We start from the raw sequence: 19829 nt of genomic DNA, 5'->3' as shown, positions 1-19829 counted from the left end.
TGGAGGGGAACGAGGCAGTTGATGTACTGGCTAAACAAGCACTAAGTAGTGGGGATGTTGATGTGGTAGTTTCAATGAGCAAGGCAGAGGCAAAAAGCATGATATGGACAGTGATGGTGGAGAAATGGCAGGAGCAGTGGAGTAGAGATACTAATGGCAGGCATTTATTTCAAGTACAGAGGAATGTTGGGCAGGGGAGAATGGCAGGAAGGGACAGAAGAGAGGAGGCTATATTTACAAGATTAAGGGTGGGACACAGCCAGTTGAATAAGACCTTGCATGTGATAGGAAAGCATCCAACAGGAAAATGTGAGTATTGCCAGGAAACAGACAGTGGAGCATGTTTTGATACAGCGGGAACATTATTGGAGGGAAAGAGAGAGGATGAGATATAGTATGAGGGAGAAGGGAATACAGGAAATTAGTTTAGAGTATATTGAGTAGGCACATAATTAGATATAGTCAAAAATATTTTGTTATCTTTTTTAAGAGCAACGGGGCTGGCAGGTAGGATTTCGGTTCTCCCTGTCTCTGGCCCACACTCCAGTACAGTAGGTGGCGGTAATGCACCATAACGTTGGATGCCAACCGCCGATAAATCCCACCGAAGAAGTTCATCTCTAGCTTGTTTGTGCCTCTATTATTTATTCTGAATGGTTGTTTTATAGCTACAGTTTTCAACCGACTAGCAGTTGAAGATGAACTCCACTGTATTGCTATTATTGACAATGTTCGTTGTATTAGGCAAAGTTGTAGGAGACAGAAGACTGACATTTGTAACTGTGGTGAGTATGCTAGTTGTATAGCGTATATAGTTGATATGCAAGTTGACTTGTTTAGCTGAAGTTCGCCAGCTAGGGGAAATAACGTTAGCTAGCAAAACATGTTCTGCGGTTGGCTAGCATTGGCTCTGGTAAACCTTATCGAGTCTGGACAGTTAGTGCTTTGTATCTTGCTAACTTTAAGCTAATAACGATTAACTGTTGCCTGTTTTAGGTCTGTACAAGCTAACGTTAGTGACCCCAATTACTATTTCACGTAACGTTAACTAACTACGATACTGGATTGTTACTATGTTGAGTTTGCTTTAGTAAATGTGGCGATGTTAATGCAAGACAAAATACACATTTATTGAGTTTAGCCTAATTGTGGTGTGGTTTTCGCTGAACTTCTTTACCCTGCATGTGCTGGAAATGGAACAGCCCAGCTGTTCAACCAGTTTGTCACTTGCCTAGAATATCATGTTTGGGTGACTTTAATAGATTTTTAATGTTGAACAATGTCTATCCTATTACATGTTTTACCTAGCTTTACCGTCATGGTGACCGATCACCTGTCAAAGCCTACCCTACTGATCGCTACCAGGAGAGCTCTTGGCCTCAGGGCTTTGGACAGCTCTCGCAGGTAAAGGCCAAAAATGTATTTGAACTGAATAACACTAGCCTAAATTTCAGAACCTGTTTTGCTAACATTCCACTACTTGTACTCAGTGTCATGCTAATGCCATGTTTAACTTTTAATCTTTTATATTTGACTAGCCAAGTCCATTAACCTTTATTTATTATTAACTCGGCAAGACAGTTAAGAACAAATTATTATTTTCAATGATGGCCTAGGAACAGTGGGTTAACTGCCTTGTTCAGGGGCAGAAAGACAGATCTGTACCATGTTAGCTCGGTGAATCGAACTTGCAACCTTTCAGTTACTAGCCCAACACTCTAACCACCCTGCTGCCCAATTAAGAACATTCTTATTTACATTGACGGCCTACCGGGAAACAGTGGGTTAACTGCCTTGTTCAGGGGCAGAACAACCGATTTGTACCTTTTCAGCTTGGGGATTCGATCCAGCAACCTTTCTGTTACTGGCCCAACACTCCAACCACTAGGCTACCTGCCAACTTGATAAGGAGTGGAATGATACCTCAAACTAACTTTTACCCAAGCTAGAATGAGTGTTGAAGAAGGATCCTGATGCACTGACGGGTGTGGTTCTTGCTGTACTAATAGCACACTGTTTCTATGATCCCTACAGGTAGGAATGAGGCAGCACTTTGAGCTGGGACAAGCGCTGCGGAAACGCTATCAGGGTTTTCTCAATGATACCTATGACCGACGTGAGGTAATTTATAGTTTAGTTCCTTGTTGAAACTATGATGGTACTATCTCTGTCACACAATCATTTCAATGATAAAAGTGAAGATAAAGATTTGCAAATTGTATTGTGTGTATCGCCCATGTTAAACAAACTGTGCACTCTGTCCAAATAATGGACTCTCTTCCTATAATGCACTAGGTCTTGAAGTATGTAAAGCCAGCTCTAGGCTGTAGCCACAACTGCAAAAATAAGTGATAACCACTACCCCTCCTATTGTTCATTGTCTAGATTGCTGTGAGAAGCACAGACTATGACCGGACCTTGATGAGTGCAGAGGCCAACTTGGCTGGATTGTACCCTCCCAATGGATCACAGGTCTTCAACCCAACACTGGAGTGGCAGCCTATTCCTGTTCACACTGTACCCCAGTTTGAGGAGAGGGTGAGCAGGGTGCTGAGGTCTTTGGTTACATCCAAAGATGAACAGCTGCCACAAAATACATTATGAATTTGATTGTTTTAAATAATAAGTTATTGGCTACCTCCATACTAATGTTTCCATCTAAAATGTATTTATTTCAGCTTTTGTCGTTTCCCATTCCGGGTTGCCCTCGTTATAAAATCCTCATGAATGAGACGGAACACTCAGAAAAGTACCTCAACGTGACATTTCTGTACAAAGTAAGTGTCACTGAAATTAAGGCGAAGACTGGCTAATGAGGCTAGATACTTATATTCCTTTGAAAAGGGATTACCTTTTCGTTAACTGTCTATGGTTTGAAGCACAAACCGTTAGTACATCTGTATTTTTGTTCGTCACACGCAATATCAAAGGCAGCTCTGGGTCGATTTTGACGAAACTTCTGTGAATTATGCATCTTGCCAGAGATCTGCATTTACAAAATTAAACTGATTGGCCAGATGGTGGCGCTATAACAAGTGATTGAAAATGCTAACTTTGAAAGGTCACGTCCCTACTAACCCCGTTTGACCTAAAGTCATGAAATAATGGACATGGTTGCCTCTCCTCACAGGGATCAAATTTGCTTCAGGGACCCAAGATGAATTTTCTGCCACTAAGACTTTTTTGAAAAACGCTATTCTGTCACCGATTGACGATCTGCACGAAACATGATATGTGGCCTCTATGGACAAAGGTCTCTCAACGCAATACTTTCCAGACTAGTACCTAAAACAACATGGCCGCTATTGCCCTGTAAACATTCATATGGGTGTGGTCTGGCACATAAATTCATATAAATCAGTCAAGGATATTTGTGTTTTAACAAAATTTAGTACACATGTTGCAAACACTGTCAAGACTCAACATATACAATAACATTCATATTGGCCGCATGGTGGCGCTAGAATGGGCACGTTTACATCTCTTGATCTGTTTCGAGTGATAATTAGGTACACGTGCTCAGGGATACAAGTCTAGCTAACCCACGTGATATTTCAGATACCACTTGCCTGATTTTGACAAGACTTGGGTGAATAATGCATCTTGCCATAGAGATCCGTCATTTACAAAATTACACTGATTGGCCTAGGGGGCGCTGCATAATTTGTGGGGGATGGCATGTTTGCTGTTGCCTTGTTTCTACCTTGTTTTGAATTTCTTCTCCATCACTTGCCAACCACACATGTTGGCACAGCTCATCAATCTTAACTTTGAATGCCCCTTGTCTAGATTATCATTGTTTGATCCTTTGCTCTTACAGGACTTAATAACGATGATACAGGAGAGAACTGGTCTGAATAACACCAACATTGAGACTGTTTGGAGTGTCTATGACACCCTGTTCTGTGAGGTAAGAAGCTTATATTACCTATGATAGCTATAATTCCTTACAGTTTTATCACTTTGCTTACTATCCATGTAGAATATATTTTGCGACATGTTACAGAATTTCCACCGTACAGTTTGCCATAAATCATGCAGATTAAGTGAATGTTAAACTTTTTTACATTAGTATGGGAAATGTTACCACAGGCAACATTTTTGCTAGTGAGGAACCACAGTGGTTTATGAAAGTGAAAATAGAACTGTGAGCTGGTGCTGTGGCTACTCAGCCTTATGACTCTTGAGAGGTGTGGGAAGTCATGTCAGTCTACTCTGGTCAGCTGAAATCAACCTGCCATGTAAAGACATTTGGAAATGGTTGGGGAGACACAAATGCAGCAATGTGGTCATAGATTGTCTCCGGCCAGATCAAAACAATTATTTGTATATCAAGAAATGTGTTCAATAAGAAATTTAGCCTATATCTACTTTCATTTTATTGGTGTTTACCTTGGTAACCTTGTTTTATTTGATGTTCTACACTGTAATGGTAGCATTATCATGCTATTTTACTTTAGAGACAACAGCATGTAGATTGAATTGGATTATCTTACAAACATTGTTGTGTAATTTCACCTTGATGCAGTGTCATGATTATATTGGACCTTTAGTTTTCATTCTACATCCATGTAATTTCAGGCAAGGCACAACATGACCGCTCCTGACTGGGTGACCCCTAACATCATGGATGATCTGAGAAAGCTCAAGGACTTTGGCTTTGAAATCATGTTTGAGGTCTACAAGCATCAGGAGAAAAGCCGGCTCCAAGGAGGTAATGCCAACTGTCAGAATGGGAAGGGCAGAAACTTGTTTTAGCTTAGCTATCTACATTCCCTGTGTATGTGCTATTTAGTGATGGCCAAGGCTGCGGAGCTGTAGGTAACTGTCCTGTCCCACCTCTCTGGTTTCCTTTTCCCCACACCTGGGCCCAGTTTTTCAAAAGTTCTATCTGGATTTCGCCTGTCGGATAGGTTTAAATGCATAGAAATGGAATGAATAGAACAGACATGTGGTGGAAATTCTACCTTTAACTAATAATGAGGAGAGGCAAAGTCAATAATCAAAATATCACTTTTATTAACTTATTATAATAAGAGGCTGGTTGCACCACACAGGTAAAATGGAGTGAGAGCCTCCTGTACAAAGAGTACCCGGCCTTATATAGTCAAGTTATCCCATTCAAGCATCTGAAAAAACACGTGACCCTGTGTACAGTGCTTTGCAAAGTATTCATCCCCTTTGGCGTTTTCCCTATTTTATTGCATTACAACCTGTAATTTAAATAGATTTTTATTTGGATTTCAAAATAGTCCAAATTGGTGAAGTGAAATGAAAAATATGACTTGTTAAAAAATATTCTAATGTTTTTTATACAAAAAATTGAAAAGTGGTTCATGCATATGTATTCACCCCCTTTGCTATGAAGGCCCTAACTAAGATCTGGTGCAACCAATTACCTTCAGAAGTCATAATTAGTTAGGTTGCACTTTATTTATGTGTCACATGATCTGTGTGTGTATATATACACCTGTTCTGAAAAGGCCCCAGAGTCTATAACACCATTAAGCAAGCGGCACCATGAAGACCAAGGAGCTCTCCAAACAGGTCAGGGACAAAGTTGTGGAGAAGTTCAGGTCAGGGTTGGGTTGTAAAAATATATAAAACACTTTGAACAACTCACGGAGTACCATTTTAAATCCATTATTAAGAAATGGAAAGAATACGGCACCACAACAAACCTCTTGAGAGAGCCGCCCACCAAAACTCACAGACCAGGCAAGGAGGGCATTATTCAGAAAGGCAAAAAAGAGACCAAATATAACCCTGAAGGAGCTGCAAAGCTCCACAGTGGAGATTGGAGCCCTACACTCCGCAGAGCTGGGCTTTAATGAAGAGTGGCCAGAAAAAAGCCGTAGTTCAAAGAAAAAAATAAGCAAACACGTTTGGTGTTCGCCAAAAGGCATGTGGGAGACTCCCCAAACATGTGGAACAAGGTACTCTGGTCAGATGAGACTAAAATGGATCTTTTTGGCCATCAAGGAAAACACTATGTCTGGCGCAAACCCAACACCCCTCATCATCCCGAGAACAACATCCCCACAGTGAAGCATGGTGGTGGTAGCATCATGCTGTGGGGATGTTTATCCATGGGCAGAGACTGGGAAACTGGTCAGATTTCAAGGAATGATGATGGCACTAAATACAGGGAAATTCTTGAGGGAAACCTGTTTCAGTCTTCCAGAGATTTGAGACCGAGACAGAGATTCACCTTCCAGCAGGACAATGGCGCTAAGCATACTGCTAAAGCAACACTTGAGTGGTTTAAGGGGAAACATTTCAATGTCTTGGAATGGCCTAGTCAAAGCCTAGACCTCAATCCAATTGACTATCTGTGGTATGACAAAAATTGCTGTACACCAGCAGAACCCATCCAACTTGAAGGAGCTGGAGCAGTTTTGCCTTTGAAGAATGGGCAAAAATCCCAGTGGCTAGATGTGCCAAGCATATAGAGACTAACCCTAAGAATCACGCAGCTGTAATTACTGCAAATGGTGGCTCTATAAAGTTTTGACTTTGGGGGGGTGAACAGTTATGCACGCTCAAGTTTGTTGAATTCTTCAAAGTGGAGGCGTGTTGTGTAAATCAATTGAGACAAACCCCCCCCCCAAAAAAATATATTTTAATTGCAGGTTGTAAGGCAACAAAATTGGAAAAATTCCAAGGGGGATGAATACTTTCGCAAGCCACTATGTGTGTGTGTGTGTGTGTGTGTGTGTGTGTGTGTATGAAGGGAGACTACTGGGTGAAAAGGTTGCCTCCGTCTGTTGCAACTGAGTGAGGACAATCGGGACCAGAATGACAGGAAGTATGTCTGGAGTTACTTCCTAACAGTAGCTCAACGGTGCCCCCATTTTGGGCAAGCAAGTGCCTTTAACTGACGGCCCAGATTATGTATGGTTGTACTGGTCACACACACACACACACACACAAAACATTAATATTTCGCCAGGAAACAGGCTCTAAACAGAGTAGCTTTATCGTTGGTGTGCAGGATATAACCTTTACTGTCTCCAGCTAACTTAAGAGGAACCAGTCCGTTTCTGTCAATTCTTGGCTGAGTGCCCAGACATCATTCTACACACACAGAACAGTTAGAACAGGCCTCTATTAATGCGCACACGCTTTTCTATCTTATGAGTTTAAAGAAATGAACTCAAGCACAATGCCTAGGCTTATAGACAGTTATTTTAGTACAAAAGCATTAGTAAGGTTTAACAGAAAATGCCTAAACACAAATCCTTGGCCACATGAGAGAAATGTGACCATTTGCACAATCATCCTAAAATCACAAAATAAATGAGGTTGTGTTGTCTTACAATAACTTCAAAACAATGGTATTAAATTATGTAGAAGACTATCATTCTGTGCTCTTGCAGACATTAATTCAGCTTTGATCTTACTTTAGTAACAAGCACCATTTGCCAGAGTAGCCTGTTCTCTATGGGTAGAGCACAGACTGTGCGTAAAGTAGAGGGCACTGCACATGCGCAGAAGCATCGGGACCTTTATCTGTCGGGAAGAGGGGTCCATAAAAGTTGGATGGGCAGCCACTCCGTTTAGCTATTGCAATTATTCATTTGGCCATCAAATATATGGAAGAGAGACTAGAGATTTGAATATGCACTCATACATCTTTGAGTTGAGCATACTAAGCCAAATGGTTAAACTACTTTGCACATCATCGAGATAAGAGTAACCCCACACCCACCATTTGATGTCAGCTGATGTTTTATGTAATGCCAATAGCACTGAAGGAATGAGATAAGAGATGGTAAATCTTCTCATTGTCTAGATAACTGCTCACTTATATGCTTTTACTACTCCATCAAATAGGTGTCCTATTGGGTAGCATTGTAAATAACATCTCAGAGTCTGCACTTCCCGACTCTAATCGCCGTCTGAAGATGATGATGCTCTCTGCGGTAAGCTTTTCCTTTTTATGTGGATGCTTTACCCTGTTTGCTGGAAATTGTTCATCTAATGCAGGGACGGGTAACTGGTGGCTCATGCACCCGGTGGCCCCTGTTTTGTAGGCCCGCAGATCAATTTACATTTTGGGGGAGGAGAACTCAATCGGGGTCTCTACTTACTGTTTAGAGTTAGAATAATTTGGTTGTGCGTCAGCTGGGGGGGGGGGCTGTGTAATGTGGGTACTCATACTGGCGAGCCACTGTGGCCCCTCATGATTTTTTGTTGTTGTTGTGTGTGTATGGCCCCCACCCCCATCAAAGTTGCCTATCCCTAATCCAATTCTTGTGTTACTTTTCAGCATGACACCACCATTGTGGCTTTGCAGTCGAGTTTGAGTATCTTCAATGGAAAGCAGCCACCCTATGCCTCCTGCCACATATTTGAACTCTATCAGGAAGACAACGGGTAGGTTGTACTGTGATGGAATAAGACCCAAATAGCTATTCCAAGCTTTATTTGGTTATACTGCATTATCTCGAATAAGCTAAATTCAGTCAAAATAAATATATATCCGATTTTGAGATCTGCTGTCCGTCTGATATAGAAAGTTGAACTCCTCTTTAGATCATTCACAGTGGCCATGTTTTACCGCAATGACACCAGAAGAGCGCCTTACCAACTGGCTGTACCTAGCTGTGACCTCTTCTGCCCTCTGGAGGACTTTGTGCGCCTGACCAAACCATCCATCCCAGAGGATTGGGGCAAGGAGTGCATGGTGGAGTCTCCTAGAAAGGATAAAGGTATGATGGCCGTTTGATGAAGAGATTTGAAGCCATAGAATGTGTTACACTTTAAAGGAATACTTCAGGATTTTGTCAGAAGCTGTTTATCTACTTCCCCAGTGTAAGATGAACTTGTGGATACAATTTTTATGTCTCTGTGTGCAGTTTGAAGAAAGTTGCTCACTAGCGTTACCCATAGACTTCCAGTCATTGCACTAACGCTAGTTAGCATTGGCTTGCAAAACTACCTCCTACTTCCTTCATACTAGAGACACAAAATTGTATCCACGAGTTCATCTGACTCTGGGGAAATAGATAAAGGGACAAAATCTCAAAGTATCCCTTGAAATTAAAAAGGGGCTGCAAGAAAGAAGATTTTGACACCCACTGTCTCTGATTGTTCTGAAATGGTTTCTGTAGTTAGAAATGGAAAAGATAAGCATTCAGTCAACATTACTTTGTTGAAATATCATTTTATCTCTGAGAAATTAGCCTAATTAAATTGCACCTCCCCTCTGCGCACACCTCGTCTATCTCTATCTGCTTAAGCATGGTTCATGACACTCTGTTCACACCCCTCTTGTTGGTGGAGAGAACATTTCAGGTTTAACACTACTTTTCTTGCAATTCTATACATTTTGCCATGTGTATTCATGGGATATTTGAGTGAATCAAACATTACAAAATCTATGGGTTAAAAAACCTAGCTAAAAAACATTAGCTGGGATGAGCTACTTGATTTTTACATTTCTGACAAGTTATAAATGGCTCTAACTTTTGTCAGTCATTACACGAGAAACAGATGATGCACTACCCATTTTTGAAATTGCACCTTTTGCGTTCTACTATTACAACTTTTTAAAGAGCAAGTTCAAAGATGCAGTAAGTTCCTGTTAATGCCAGTATGTATGATGGGACATAAATTAAACGGGCCTATTTATATAAAGAATATGAATTCTGAGGGCAGAAATGATTAAATATTAAAGCATTAGACCTCTCACTAAAGGCATCAGTCATAAAAGGTATTCTTAAATTCAAACTGGTTCTCTAGCAAATTAGTAAGTATGTCTCACCCCATGTTCAAGAATGGCCTGTTTTCCCTTTATTCAGATTATAAACCGCTCACTTGCGGTTATTTGAAAACGAAATAATCTCCAAAATGTTTTGTTTTTTTACCAACCTTAGAAAGTTGCCATTTCAGTTTAATCACCCTGAAAAGAGAACAAATAATACAAAAATATTGTGGTTGAACTCGAATATACAAATTGGGGAGTTACGTCACACATGCAGCTAACACAGATGTATGCTCAACCCAAAATTACAACCTAATTGCAGAATTACCGCAAAAAAGGAAGAGGCAGGTGGAAGGGGGGAAAAGTAAGGAACTTCTCTGTCGGCCCTGCATTAACGACCAAAATTGGTTAAAGAAAATTGTGATCAATTTACAGTGCCTTGCGAAAGTATTCGGCCCCTTTACTTTCAGTGCATCAAACTCTCTCCAGGAGTTCAGTGAGGATCTCTGAATGATCCAATGTTGACCTAAATGACTAATGATGATAAATACAATCCACCTGTGTGTAATCAAGTCTCCGTATAAATGCACCTGCACTGTGATAGTCTCAGAGGTCCGTTAAAAGCACAGAGAGCATCATGAAGAACAAGGAACACACCAGGCAGGTCCGAGATACTGTTGTGAAGAAGTTTAAAGCCGGATTTGGATACAAAAAGATTTCCCAAGCTTTAAACATCCCAAGGAGCACTGTGCAAGCGATAATATTGAAATGGAAGGAGTATCAGACCACTGCAAATCTACCAAAACCTGGCCGTCCCTCTAAACTTTCAGCTCATACAAGGAGAAGACTGATCAGAGATGCAGCCAAGAGGCCCATGATCACTCTGGATGAACTGCAGAGATCTACAGCTGAGGTGGGAGACTCTGTCCATAGGACAACAATCAGTTGTATATTGCACAAATCTGGCCTTTATGGAAGAGTGGCAAGAAGAAAGCCATTTCTTAAAGATATCCATAAAAAGTGTGGTTTAAAGTTTGCCACAAGCCACCTGGGAGACACACCAAACATGTGGAAGAAGGTGCTCTGGTCAGATGAAACCAAAATTGAACTTTTTGGCAACAATGCAAAACGTTATGTTTGGCATAAAAGCAACACAGCTCATCACCCTGAACACACCATCCACACTGTCAAACATGGTGGTGGCAGCATCATGGTTTGGGCCTGCTTTTCTTCAGCAGGGACAGGGAAGATGGTTAAAATTGATGGGAAGATGGATGGAGCCAAATACAGGACCATTCTGGAAGAAAACCTGATGGAGTCTGCAAAAGACCTGAGACTGGGATGGAGATTTGTCTTCCAACAAGACAATGATCCAAAACATAAAGCAAAATCTACAATGGAATGGTTCAAAAATAAACATATCCAGGTGTTAGAATGGCCAAGTCAAAGTCCAGACCTGAATCCAATCGAGAATCTGTGGAAAGAACTGAAAACTGCTGTTCACAAATGCTCTCCATCCAACCTCACTGAGCTCGAGCTGTTTTGCAAGGAGGAATGGGGAAAAATTTCAGTCTCTCGATGTGCAAAACTGATAGACACCCCAAGCGACTTGCAGCTGTAATCGCAGCAAAAGGTGGCGCTACAAAGTATTAACTTAAGGGGCTGAATAATTTTGCACGCCCAATTTTTCAGTTTTTGATTTGTTAAAGTTTGAAATATCCAATAAATGTCGTTCCACTTCATGATTGTGTCCCACTTGTTGTTGATTCTTCACAAAAAAATACAGTTTTATATCTTTATGTTTGAAGCCTGAAATGTGGCAAAAGGTCGCAAAGTTCAAGGGGGCCGAATACTTTCGCAAGGCACTGTAGGTATACCAGTTTCAATTAAGGACCAAAAAATGGGCAGCTATGCCATATAAATTGCTAAATAGTTGAGAGATTTTTTTTATGTACAGTGGCTTGCGAAAGTATTCACCCCCTTTGGCATTTTTCCTATTTTGTTGCCTTACAACCTAGAATTAAAATAGATTTTTGGGGGTGTTTGTTTCAATTGATTTACACAACATGCCTACTACTTTGAAGACGCTAAATATTTTTTATTGTGAAACTAACAAGAATTAAGACAAAAGAACAGAACTTGAGAGCCAACTTTTGCAGCAATTACAGCTGCAAGTCTCTTGGGGTATGTCTCTAAGCTTGGCACATCCAGCCACTGGGATTTTTGCCCATTCTTCAAGGCAAAACTGAATCAGCGTATTCGTCAATATTGTTATCTGACGCAATACGAAACATATCCCAGTCCACGTGATGGAAGCAGTCTTGGAGTGTGGAGTCAGCTTGGTCGGACCAGCGTTGGACAGACCTCAGCGTGGGAGCCTCTTGTTTTAGTTTCTGTCTGTAGGCAGGGATCAACAAAATGGAGTCGTGGTCAGCTTTTCCGAAAGGGTGGCGAGGCAGGGCCTTATATGCGTCGCGGAAGTTAGAGTAACAATGATCCAAGGTCTTTCCACCCCTGGTTGCGCAATCGATATGCTGATCAAATTTAGGGAGTCTTGTTTTCAGATTAGCCTATCCTGGGGGGGGATATATACGGCTGTGATTATAATCGAAGAGAATTCTCTTGGTAGATAATGCGGTCTACATTTGATTGTGAGGAATTCTAAATCAGGTGAACAGAAGGATTTGAGTTCCTGTATGTTTCTTTCATCACACCATGTCACGTTAGCCATCAGGCATACGCCCCCGCCCCTCTTCTTACCAGAAAGATGTTTGTTTCTGTCGGCGCGATGCGTGGAGAAACCCGTTGGCTGCACCGCCTCGGATAGCGTCTCTCCGGTGAGCCATGTTTCCGTGAAGCAAAGAACGTTACAGTCTCTGATGTCCCTCTGGAATGCTACCCTTGCTCAGATTTCATCAACCTTGTTGTCAAGAGACTGGACATTGGCAAGAAGAATGCTAGGGAGTGGTGCACGGTGTGCCCGTCTCCGGAGTCTGACCAGAAGACCGCCTCGTTTCCCTCTTTTTCGGAGTCGTTTTTTTGGGTCGCTGCATGGAATCCACTCAGTTGTCCTGTTTGTAAGGCAGAACACAGGATCCGCGTCGCCGGAAAACATATTCTTGGTCGTACTGATGGTGAGTTGACGCTGATCTTATATTCAGTAGTTCTTCTTGACTGTATGTAATGAAACCTAAGATGACCTGGGGTACTAATGTAAGAAATAACACGTAAAAAAACAAACTGCATAGTTTCCTAGGAACGCGAAGCGAGGCGGCCATCTCTGTCGGCACCGGAAGTTATGTCTCGGTCTCAAATCTCTGGAAGACTGAAACGTGTTTCCCCTCAAGAATTTCCCTGTATTTAGTGCCGTCCATCATTCCTTGAAATCTGACCAGTTTCCCAGTCCCTGCTGATGGATAAACATCCCCATAGCATGATGCTACCACCACCATGCTTCACTGTGGGGATGTTGTTCTCGGGGTGATGAGGGGTGTTGGGTTTGCGCCAGACATAGTGTTTTCCTTGATGGCCAAAAAGATCAATTTTAGTCTCATCTGACTAGAGTACCTTATTCCACATGTTTGGGGAGTCTCCCACATGCCTTTTGGCGAACAACAAACGTGTTTGCTTATTTTTTTCTTTGAACTATGGCTTTTTTCTGGCCACTCTTCATTAAACCCCAGCGGAGTGTACGGCTTAAAGGGATCCTATTCACACAGGTACTCTAATGTCTGCTGTGGAGCTTTGCAGCTCCTTCAGGGTTATTTTTGGTCTCTTTGTTTCCTCTATGATTAATGCCCACCTTCTGTTTGGAGAGCTCCTTGGTTTTCATGGTGCCGCTTGATTGGTGGTGCCCCTTGCTTAGTGGTGTTGCAGACTCTGGGGCCTTTTCAGAACAGGTGTGTGTGTATATGCCCAGTTTGGACATTTTCACTTAGGGGTGTACTCACTTTTGTTGCCAGCGGTTTAGACATTAATGGCTGTGTTGAGTTATTTTGAGGGGACAGCAAAGTTACACTGTTATACAAGCTGTACACTCACTACTTTACAATGTAGCAAAGTGTAATTTCTTCAGTGTTGTCACATGAAAAGATATATTCAAATATTTACAAAAATGTGAGGGGTTTACTCACTTTTGTGATATACTGTATATATTGCACACAGGTGGACTTTAATTGTGACTCCTGAAGGAAAAACACCAATGGGGATTAATAATTTGGCAAGGCACTGTACTGATTCCATGGCACATGGTTTATGAATTGACATGCAAAACGACACCGGATTTAAAACTTTAAATTATTTTACAAAATTATTGTAACCAGTAGAATGTTATATACTACCGTTCAAAAGTTTGGGGTCACTTGCATACAGGAAATTAGTTGCAAAATAAATAGGAAATTCGTTTTTTTAATAGAAATAGTAATTGTGTCCTTCAAACTTTGGCTTCGTCAAAGAATCCTCCATTTACAGCAGTTATAGCCTTGCAGATCTTTGGCATTCTAGTTGTCAATTTTTTGAGGTAGTATGAAGAGATTTCGCCCCATGCTTCCTGAAGCACCTCCCACAAGTTGAATGGGCTTGATGGGCACTTCTTACGTACCATATGGTCAAGCTGCCCCCACAACAGCTCAATAGGGTTGAGATCTGGTGACTGCTGGCCACTCCATTATAGACGGAATACCAGCTGACTGCTTCTTCCCTAAATAGTTGTTGTATAGTTTGGAGCCATACTTTGGGCCATTGTCCTGTTGTAGGAGGAGATTATCTCCAATTAAACACCGTCCACAGTATATGGCATGGCGTTGCAAAATGGAGTAATAGCCTTCCTTCTTCAAGATCCCTTTTACCCTGTACAAAATCCCCCACTTTACCACCACCAAAGCACCCCCAGACCATCACATTGCCTCAACCATGCTTGACAGATGGCGTCAAGCATTCCTCTAGCATCATAATTTTTTTCTGCACCTCACGAATATTCTTCTTTGTGATCCAAACACCTCAACTTAGATTTCTGTCAATAACACTTTTTTCCAAGCTTCCACTGTCGGTTCTTCTGCCCATCTTACAATTTTTTGGGGGGCCAGTCTGAGAGATGGCTTTTTCTTTGCAACTCTGCCTAGGTCAGTCGCCTCTTCACTGTTGACGTTGAGGCTGGTGTTTTGCGGGTACTATTTAATGAAGCAGCCAGTTGAGGACTTGTGAGGCATCTGTTTCTCAAACTAGACACTAATGTACTTGTGCTCTTGCTCAGTTGTGCACTGGGGCCTCCCACTCCTCTTTCTATTCTGGTTGGAGCCAGTTTGCACTGTTCTGTGAAGGGAGTAGTACACAGCGTTTTACGAGATCTTCAGTTTCTTGGCAATTTCTTGCTTGGAATAGCCTTCATTTCTCAGAACAAGAATAGACTGACGAGTGTCAGAAGAAAGGTCTTTGTTTCTGGCCATTTTGAGCCTGTAATCGAACCCACAAATGCTGATGCTCCAGATACTCAACTAGTCTAAAGAAGGCCAGTTATATTATTATTTAAATCAGGACAACAGTTTTCAGCTGTGCTAACATAATTGCAAAAAGGTTTTCAAATGATCAATTTGAAATGATAAACTTTGATTAGGCAACACAACGTGCCATTGGAACACAGGAGTGATGGTTGCGGATAATTTGCCTATGTAGATATTCCATAAAAATCAGCTGTTTCCAGCTACACTAGTAATTTACAATGTCTACATTTTATTTCTGAACAATTTGATATTTTAATGGACCAACAAAAATGTATTTTCTTTCTAAAACAAGGACAATTCTAAGTGACTCAACTTTTGAACAAATGTACGTTATTTTATTTTTTTACCCCTAAAAAATAATATATGGGGGATTGGAAATGATGCAGACAATTACATTGATGGAAGCTACAAACTATCTATGTTAAAGCTGAGCCATCACCTAGAAACTAGGAAAAAGGAGGACATTTGGACAATATATTTATTAAATATATGAATTCTCTAAATTTAAAATGGCCAATTTTGGGTGCAATTAGTGGTATTTTTTTCAGATAAATTATATTTCAACAAAATAAAGTTGAAGGAATGCTTATGTTTCTAGCTGCAGGAACTATTTCAGAACACTTTGAGATGTTGGGTGTCATTGTTTGCTGAAATGACATGAAACGACTAATATTGTGTGTTTGTCATATCTACTGTCTTCTCTGGTCTCATCAGAGGTGGTCATCGGACTAGCAGTTTGTGGCTGTTTGCTCTTCCTCCTTATCGTCCTCCTGCTCGCTGTGCTTTGTCGGCAACGTGATCCCTCCAACGGATACAGTCAGATTCACACTGAGATTGAGTCTTGACAAATGTTCAAACTCCACCATAGGCAGGATTCATGGGATAGTGAAGATGTTTGAATGCCTCAGTTCTGCCCTCTGGTGGGGAGGCAGGAAAAGGGAACACTGGACTGCTTTTAGTGCAACTTTTATTTTTTAAATATTTCCTTCAAAGTGGACTGTGGCCTTTTACCAAAAATGCACAGAATTTACTTGAGAGGATAAAGATGATCTAGTCCTCTAGTCATCTGTCATGGTAAGTATTCCTAAGCTTGTAAATGAAGTTGGCTACTGGATTTGGACAACTGCCTTTTTTAATGTTTTCAAATACTACTTGTACTCATTTTACTCACGGGTCCAAGTCACCTATCCAGCGTTCTTACAAAATGTGGACCACTGGATGCTTCATGCTTGTTTGATTCTCCCCTTGAAGAATAATGATCATTGTGACACTGAACCTGAGGACTGCTTGTGCTTCATTCTCTCCAAAGAACAGATTTTGTCCAACACTGTACTGAGCATTCTTCTAGCAAGTAATTTTTATAAAGAATGCTATTTATTTCCCCTGGTGGTGACTGTCATGGTACTTGGAGAAGCCTTCACATCACGGTACTCTTGGTGAAGGCTTTGCTCTATATGTCAGAGGAACCTACTAACAAGCCTGTCATGCTTTGTGCCTTGGGCTGTTAGATTCCATTTAAGGCACAGCAATTCATGTATTTGCTGAAAGTGCTACATGTATCTGTCACTGCCCTCGTTCTGCTCTTTTAAAACTGCCTCTGAGGTTGTTTAGTTTAAGCACAAGTGATTACTTTTTAATCTAAATCAGTTTTCACCCCACCCCACAAAAAAAAGTTAAAATAAATAACTACATTGTAATTATTACCGTAATATACCTTTCTAAATTAGAGTGCAGAGTTCACAAACTGAGGAGGCTCTCCATCAAACAAGTCAGAGTATTTCAAGCAGCTGCCAGCTGTAATTAGTGCTGAGCGATTAGTGCTTTTTGAGGTCGTTTTGGTTGTATTTTTTAAACCTTAAATGCCTTGTGGGTTGAATGCTGTAACGCTAAATAAACAATTAATAAAAGTCCAATGTTTGTAGTGACTGCTTATTAGACATTTATTTACATGACTTTACTATAAAATATTTCAGTTTTATATATTACATTAGATTTTATTTGACTATTTAATTCTGTCATCTCAGCTCTATACAAATTAAAACAAAAGTCCACAATGTTGGTAGGGACTGTAGATTACTGCTTATCACTTATTAACTATCATGCATTCTATAATTATACTATAATAAATAAATCAAATCTGTATATTTTATTTGACTTTCATTTCTATAGAGCTGCTGTCTGACAAACACTTAGTAGTTAAGTAAATAAGGTATACTTTTATGACTGAATACAAACTATTAATCACTTAGATCTATTTTCATGTAGAGATACCTTGAAGCAACTGCTCGCTATCCCTCTCGAGAGCCCATTCTTCTGTCTTCTCTCTCCATGTCTTCCCCACACTAACCTAATGCAGCTGGTGTAAAAGAAACACAGACCAGAGAAGATGGCTTTATCACCCGAGAAACGGCTCAATGTGCATGTTGAGCTCGGGGGAAAAAGCACAATTGAACCGAGATCAATTAGTTAAAAATAATAGCTTAGCGCTGGCTGTAGTTTCATTTGCATGTGTTCATCCCATTGTGTTTTCATGGGCAATTACTAATTATAATGGTGCCTATTGTTGAACCAGATGTCTGGTTAAAATTGTCCAACTGATTTTTGCATACATCATGGGGTCCAAATCATGTCTCAATTTTAACACATCGCTGCAGTCGAGCTGTACATCATTTATGTGTATTGACAGACTGGAGAGTAATTCTGATCTGTAATATGTTGTGCTAACAGTCATAGATAATTGGTTTCACCATAGTGCTTGAATTATTGCAACAATACTTTGAGATTGTTTGCCTTTACACTTGCAATGCTGTTTAACATTAATGCTTTTATGTCCTGATATGCTGGAAATTAGTTGTAAGCATTTTATGCGCTGGGAATTCGCAAGGCTTTATTTGAGTCACTGTTGATGTTTGGATTGCTTAAACTGCATTTTGGGTATATTTTTATCAATAGTCTTATTGCACTTTTTTTTATTTTATTAAGTTCCATTCTTAAAATGATTTGGGCTAGTACTTGTTCCGAGACGTAGGGGAATATACAGGTGATTGACGAATTAAAGTTAAGTAATAGGGCGTTGGGTCACCACGAGGTGACAATCGCTTCAATGCTTCTTGGCATAGATTCTACAAGGGGGGAGTTTACCCAAGTGGAGCCCGAGTAAATGGATCGTACAGTAATATCCTTTAAATGCAAATTTCTTTCTGCGTGTTCTGACCTTGACTTTAAGCATGAAAATTGCATGCGATTCACCCGCTATTCGTTTTGGGTGGAGATCAAAGAAATTAACGTGTGTCTACAGATACTGTATTCGTGCATTGACTTAATTCCCCTCATTCCACAACTTTAACGCACAATGAATAAGGTCGAGCAACGTGTCGGTTCCTACTGGAACGACATACTTTCCCCCGATGGAATTAACACCATTCTACATGCACTTTAATTTACAAATTGATAAGAGCTGCGTAAATTAATAAACTGTTTGGGAAAGGGGTTTGTAAATATAAATGACAATTGTTTTACATCTATTTTACCTGGAGACAAATGTGACTATCAACATACTGTAACACCTTTTCCACAGTGGAGTTGCTTTATGCTGGCTTTATAACGGGCTTTATAACCTTTCGGGGATGAAATTTGGAGACCCAAGTTGTCGGCTTCTGTAGCCATGCGCAAATGACCGTATAGGGCCAAACCTACAAGAGTTGATGATTATTAGGGTAGATTTGTAGGACTACTGTTCAACACCTATTGTACACTTCTCACCTTCCAATATTCATGGGTGGGTCCATTGAATATGTTAACTTCCAGGATGAAACCAACCACTATTTTTGATCCACCAATACATGTTGTGCATAAAAGCTCTCCAACCCGTTTTTTAAAAGTATTCATAAGAACTTTCCTAACCCTAAATAATATACAGGATCAGATTTTCAAAGCTTACAATTGGTGCTGAAAATGGTGTATATACATGACTTTCTTTCCTTGATACCTAATATTCTGAACTGTTCTCTATTTGAGTGAGTCTGTGGAGAAAATTTGAATTATTGGGTAAGGTGAATTTGGAATAAGTGAGCACTTTTTGCAGTTCCATATTCTGTAACCTCTTTCGACATCTATCCAACTTATTAGCCCAACACATGATATATTAATAAAATACTGTCGATGTTTCTTAATGTCACTGATCTTACCCTGTGCTTTGCCGGTTGAGCTTCCTGTTTGAAGCTTGCTCTATCTATCCCGCTCTCACACCAATGAAGTGATGTAATTTTGATCATGTGGTTTTTCTGCAGGGGAATTAGTAACAATAGTTGTGATTTTTCTCTTGTCAGAACAAGAAATAAATACGCCAGTATTGAACTGACCCAGTTTGTCCCACTCTTTCTGAATTCACACTACACCATATTTAAAAGGATGGCCTTTGATAAATGTGCTGCAACCCCTATTGAATGAACTCCACGAGAAAATCTGTTAACCAGCAAGTGGGAAGGTTTTCGGCCGTTTTTAATTAAATGTTTTCAACTCATGCAAGGGAACCACACCTGTGTGGTGTACGTGGTGAGTTAAGACGACAAGAAATAAGACATTGTCAAATGGGCACTTTCCTACATATGCATGCATTCTGC

The 19829-nt window shown here is 40.6% G+C and overlaps 1 protein-coding gene across 1 annotated transcript; it reads left to right on the top strand.

The window, feature by feature from the left end:
* The first annotated feature begins 515 nt into the window (after positions 1 to 515).
* Positions 516 to 16823, top strand: LOC109885315 (lysosomal acid phosphatase). Its single transcript, XM_020477169.2, has 11 exons — positions 516 to 785; positions 1309 to 1404; positions 2035 to 2121; positions 2386 to 2538; positions 2679 to 2777; positions 3821 to 3910; positions 4582 to 4714; positions 7837 to 7925; positions 8273 to 8379; positions 8539 to 8714; positions 15922 to 16823. The coding sequence occupies exons 1-11, from the start codon at positions 699 to 701 to the stop codon at positions 16050 to 16052; spliced, it is 1248 nt and encodes a 415-aa protein (XP_020332758.1). The 5' UTR covers positions 516 to 698; the 3' UTR covers positions 16053 to 16823.
* Positions 16824 to 19829: the final 3006 nt, after the last annotated feature.

The sequence above is a fragment of the Oncorhynchus kisutch genome, linkage group LG3, assembly GCF_002021735.2.
Source record: "Oncorhynchus kisutch isolate 150728-3 linkage group LG3, Okis_V2, whole genome shotgun sequence".
Taxonomy (NCBI): Eukaryota; Metazoa; Chordata; class Actinopteri; order Salmoniformes; family Salmonidae; genus Oncorhynchus; species Oncorhynchus kisutch.
The sequence above is the reverse complement of the archived record's forward strand: the minus strand, read 5'-3'. Positions and strand labels throughout refer to the sequence as shown.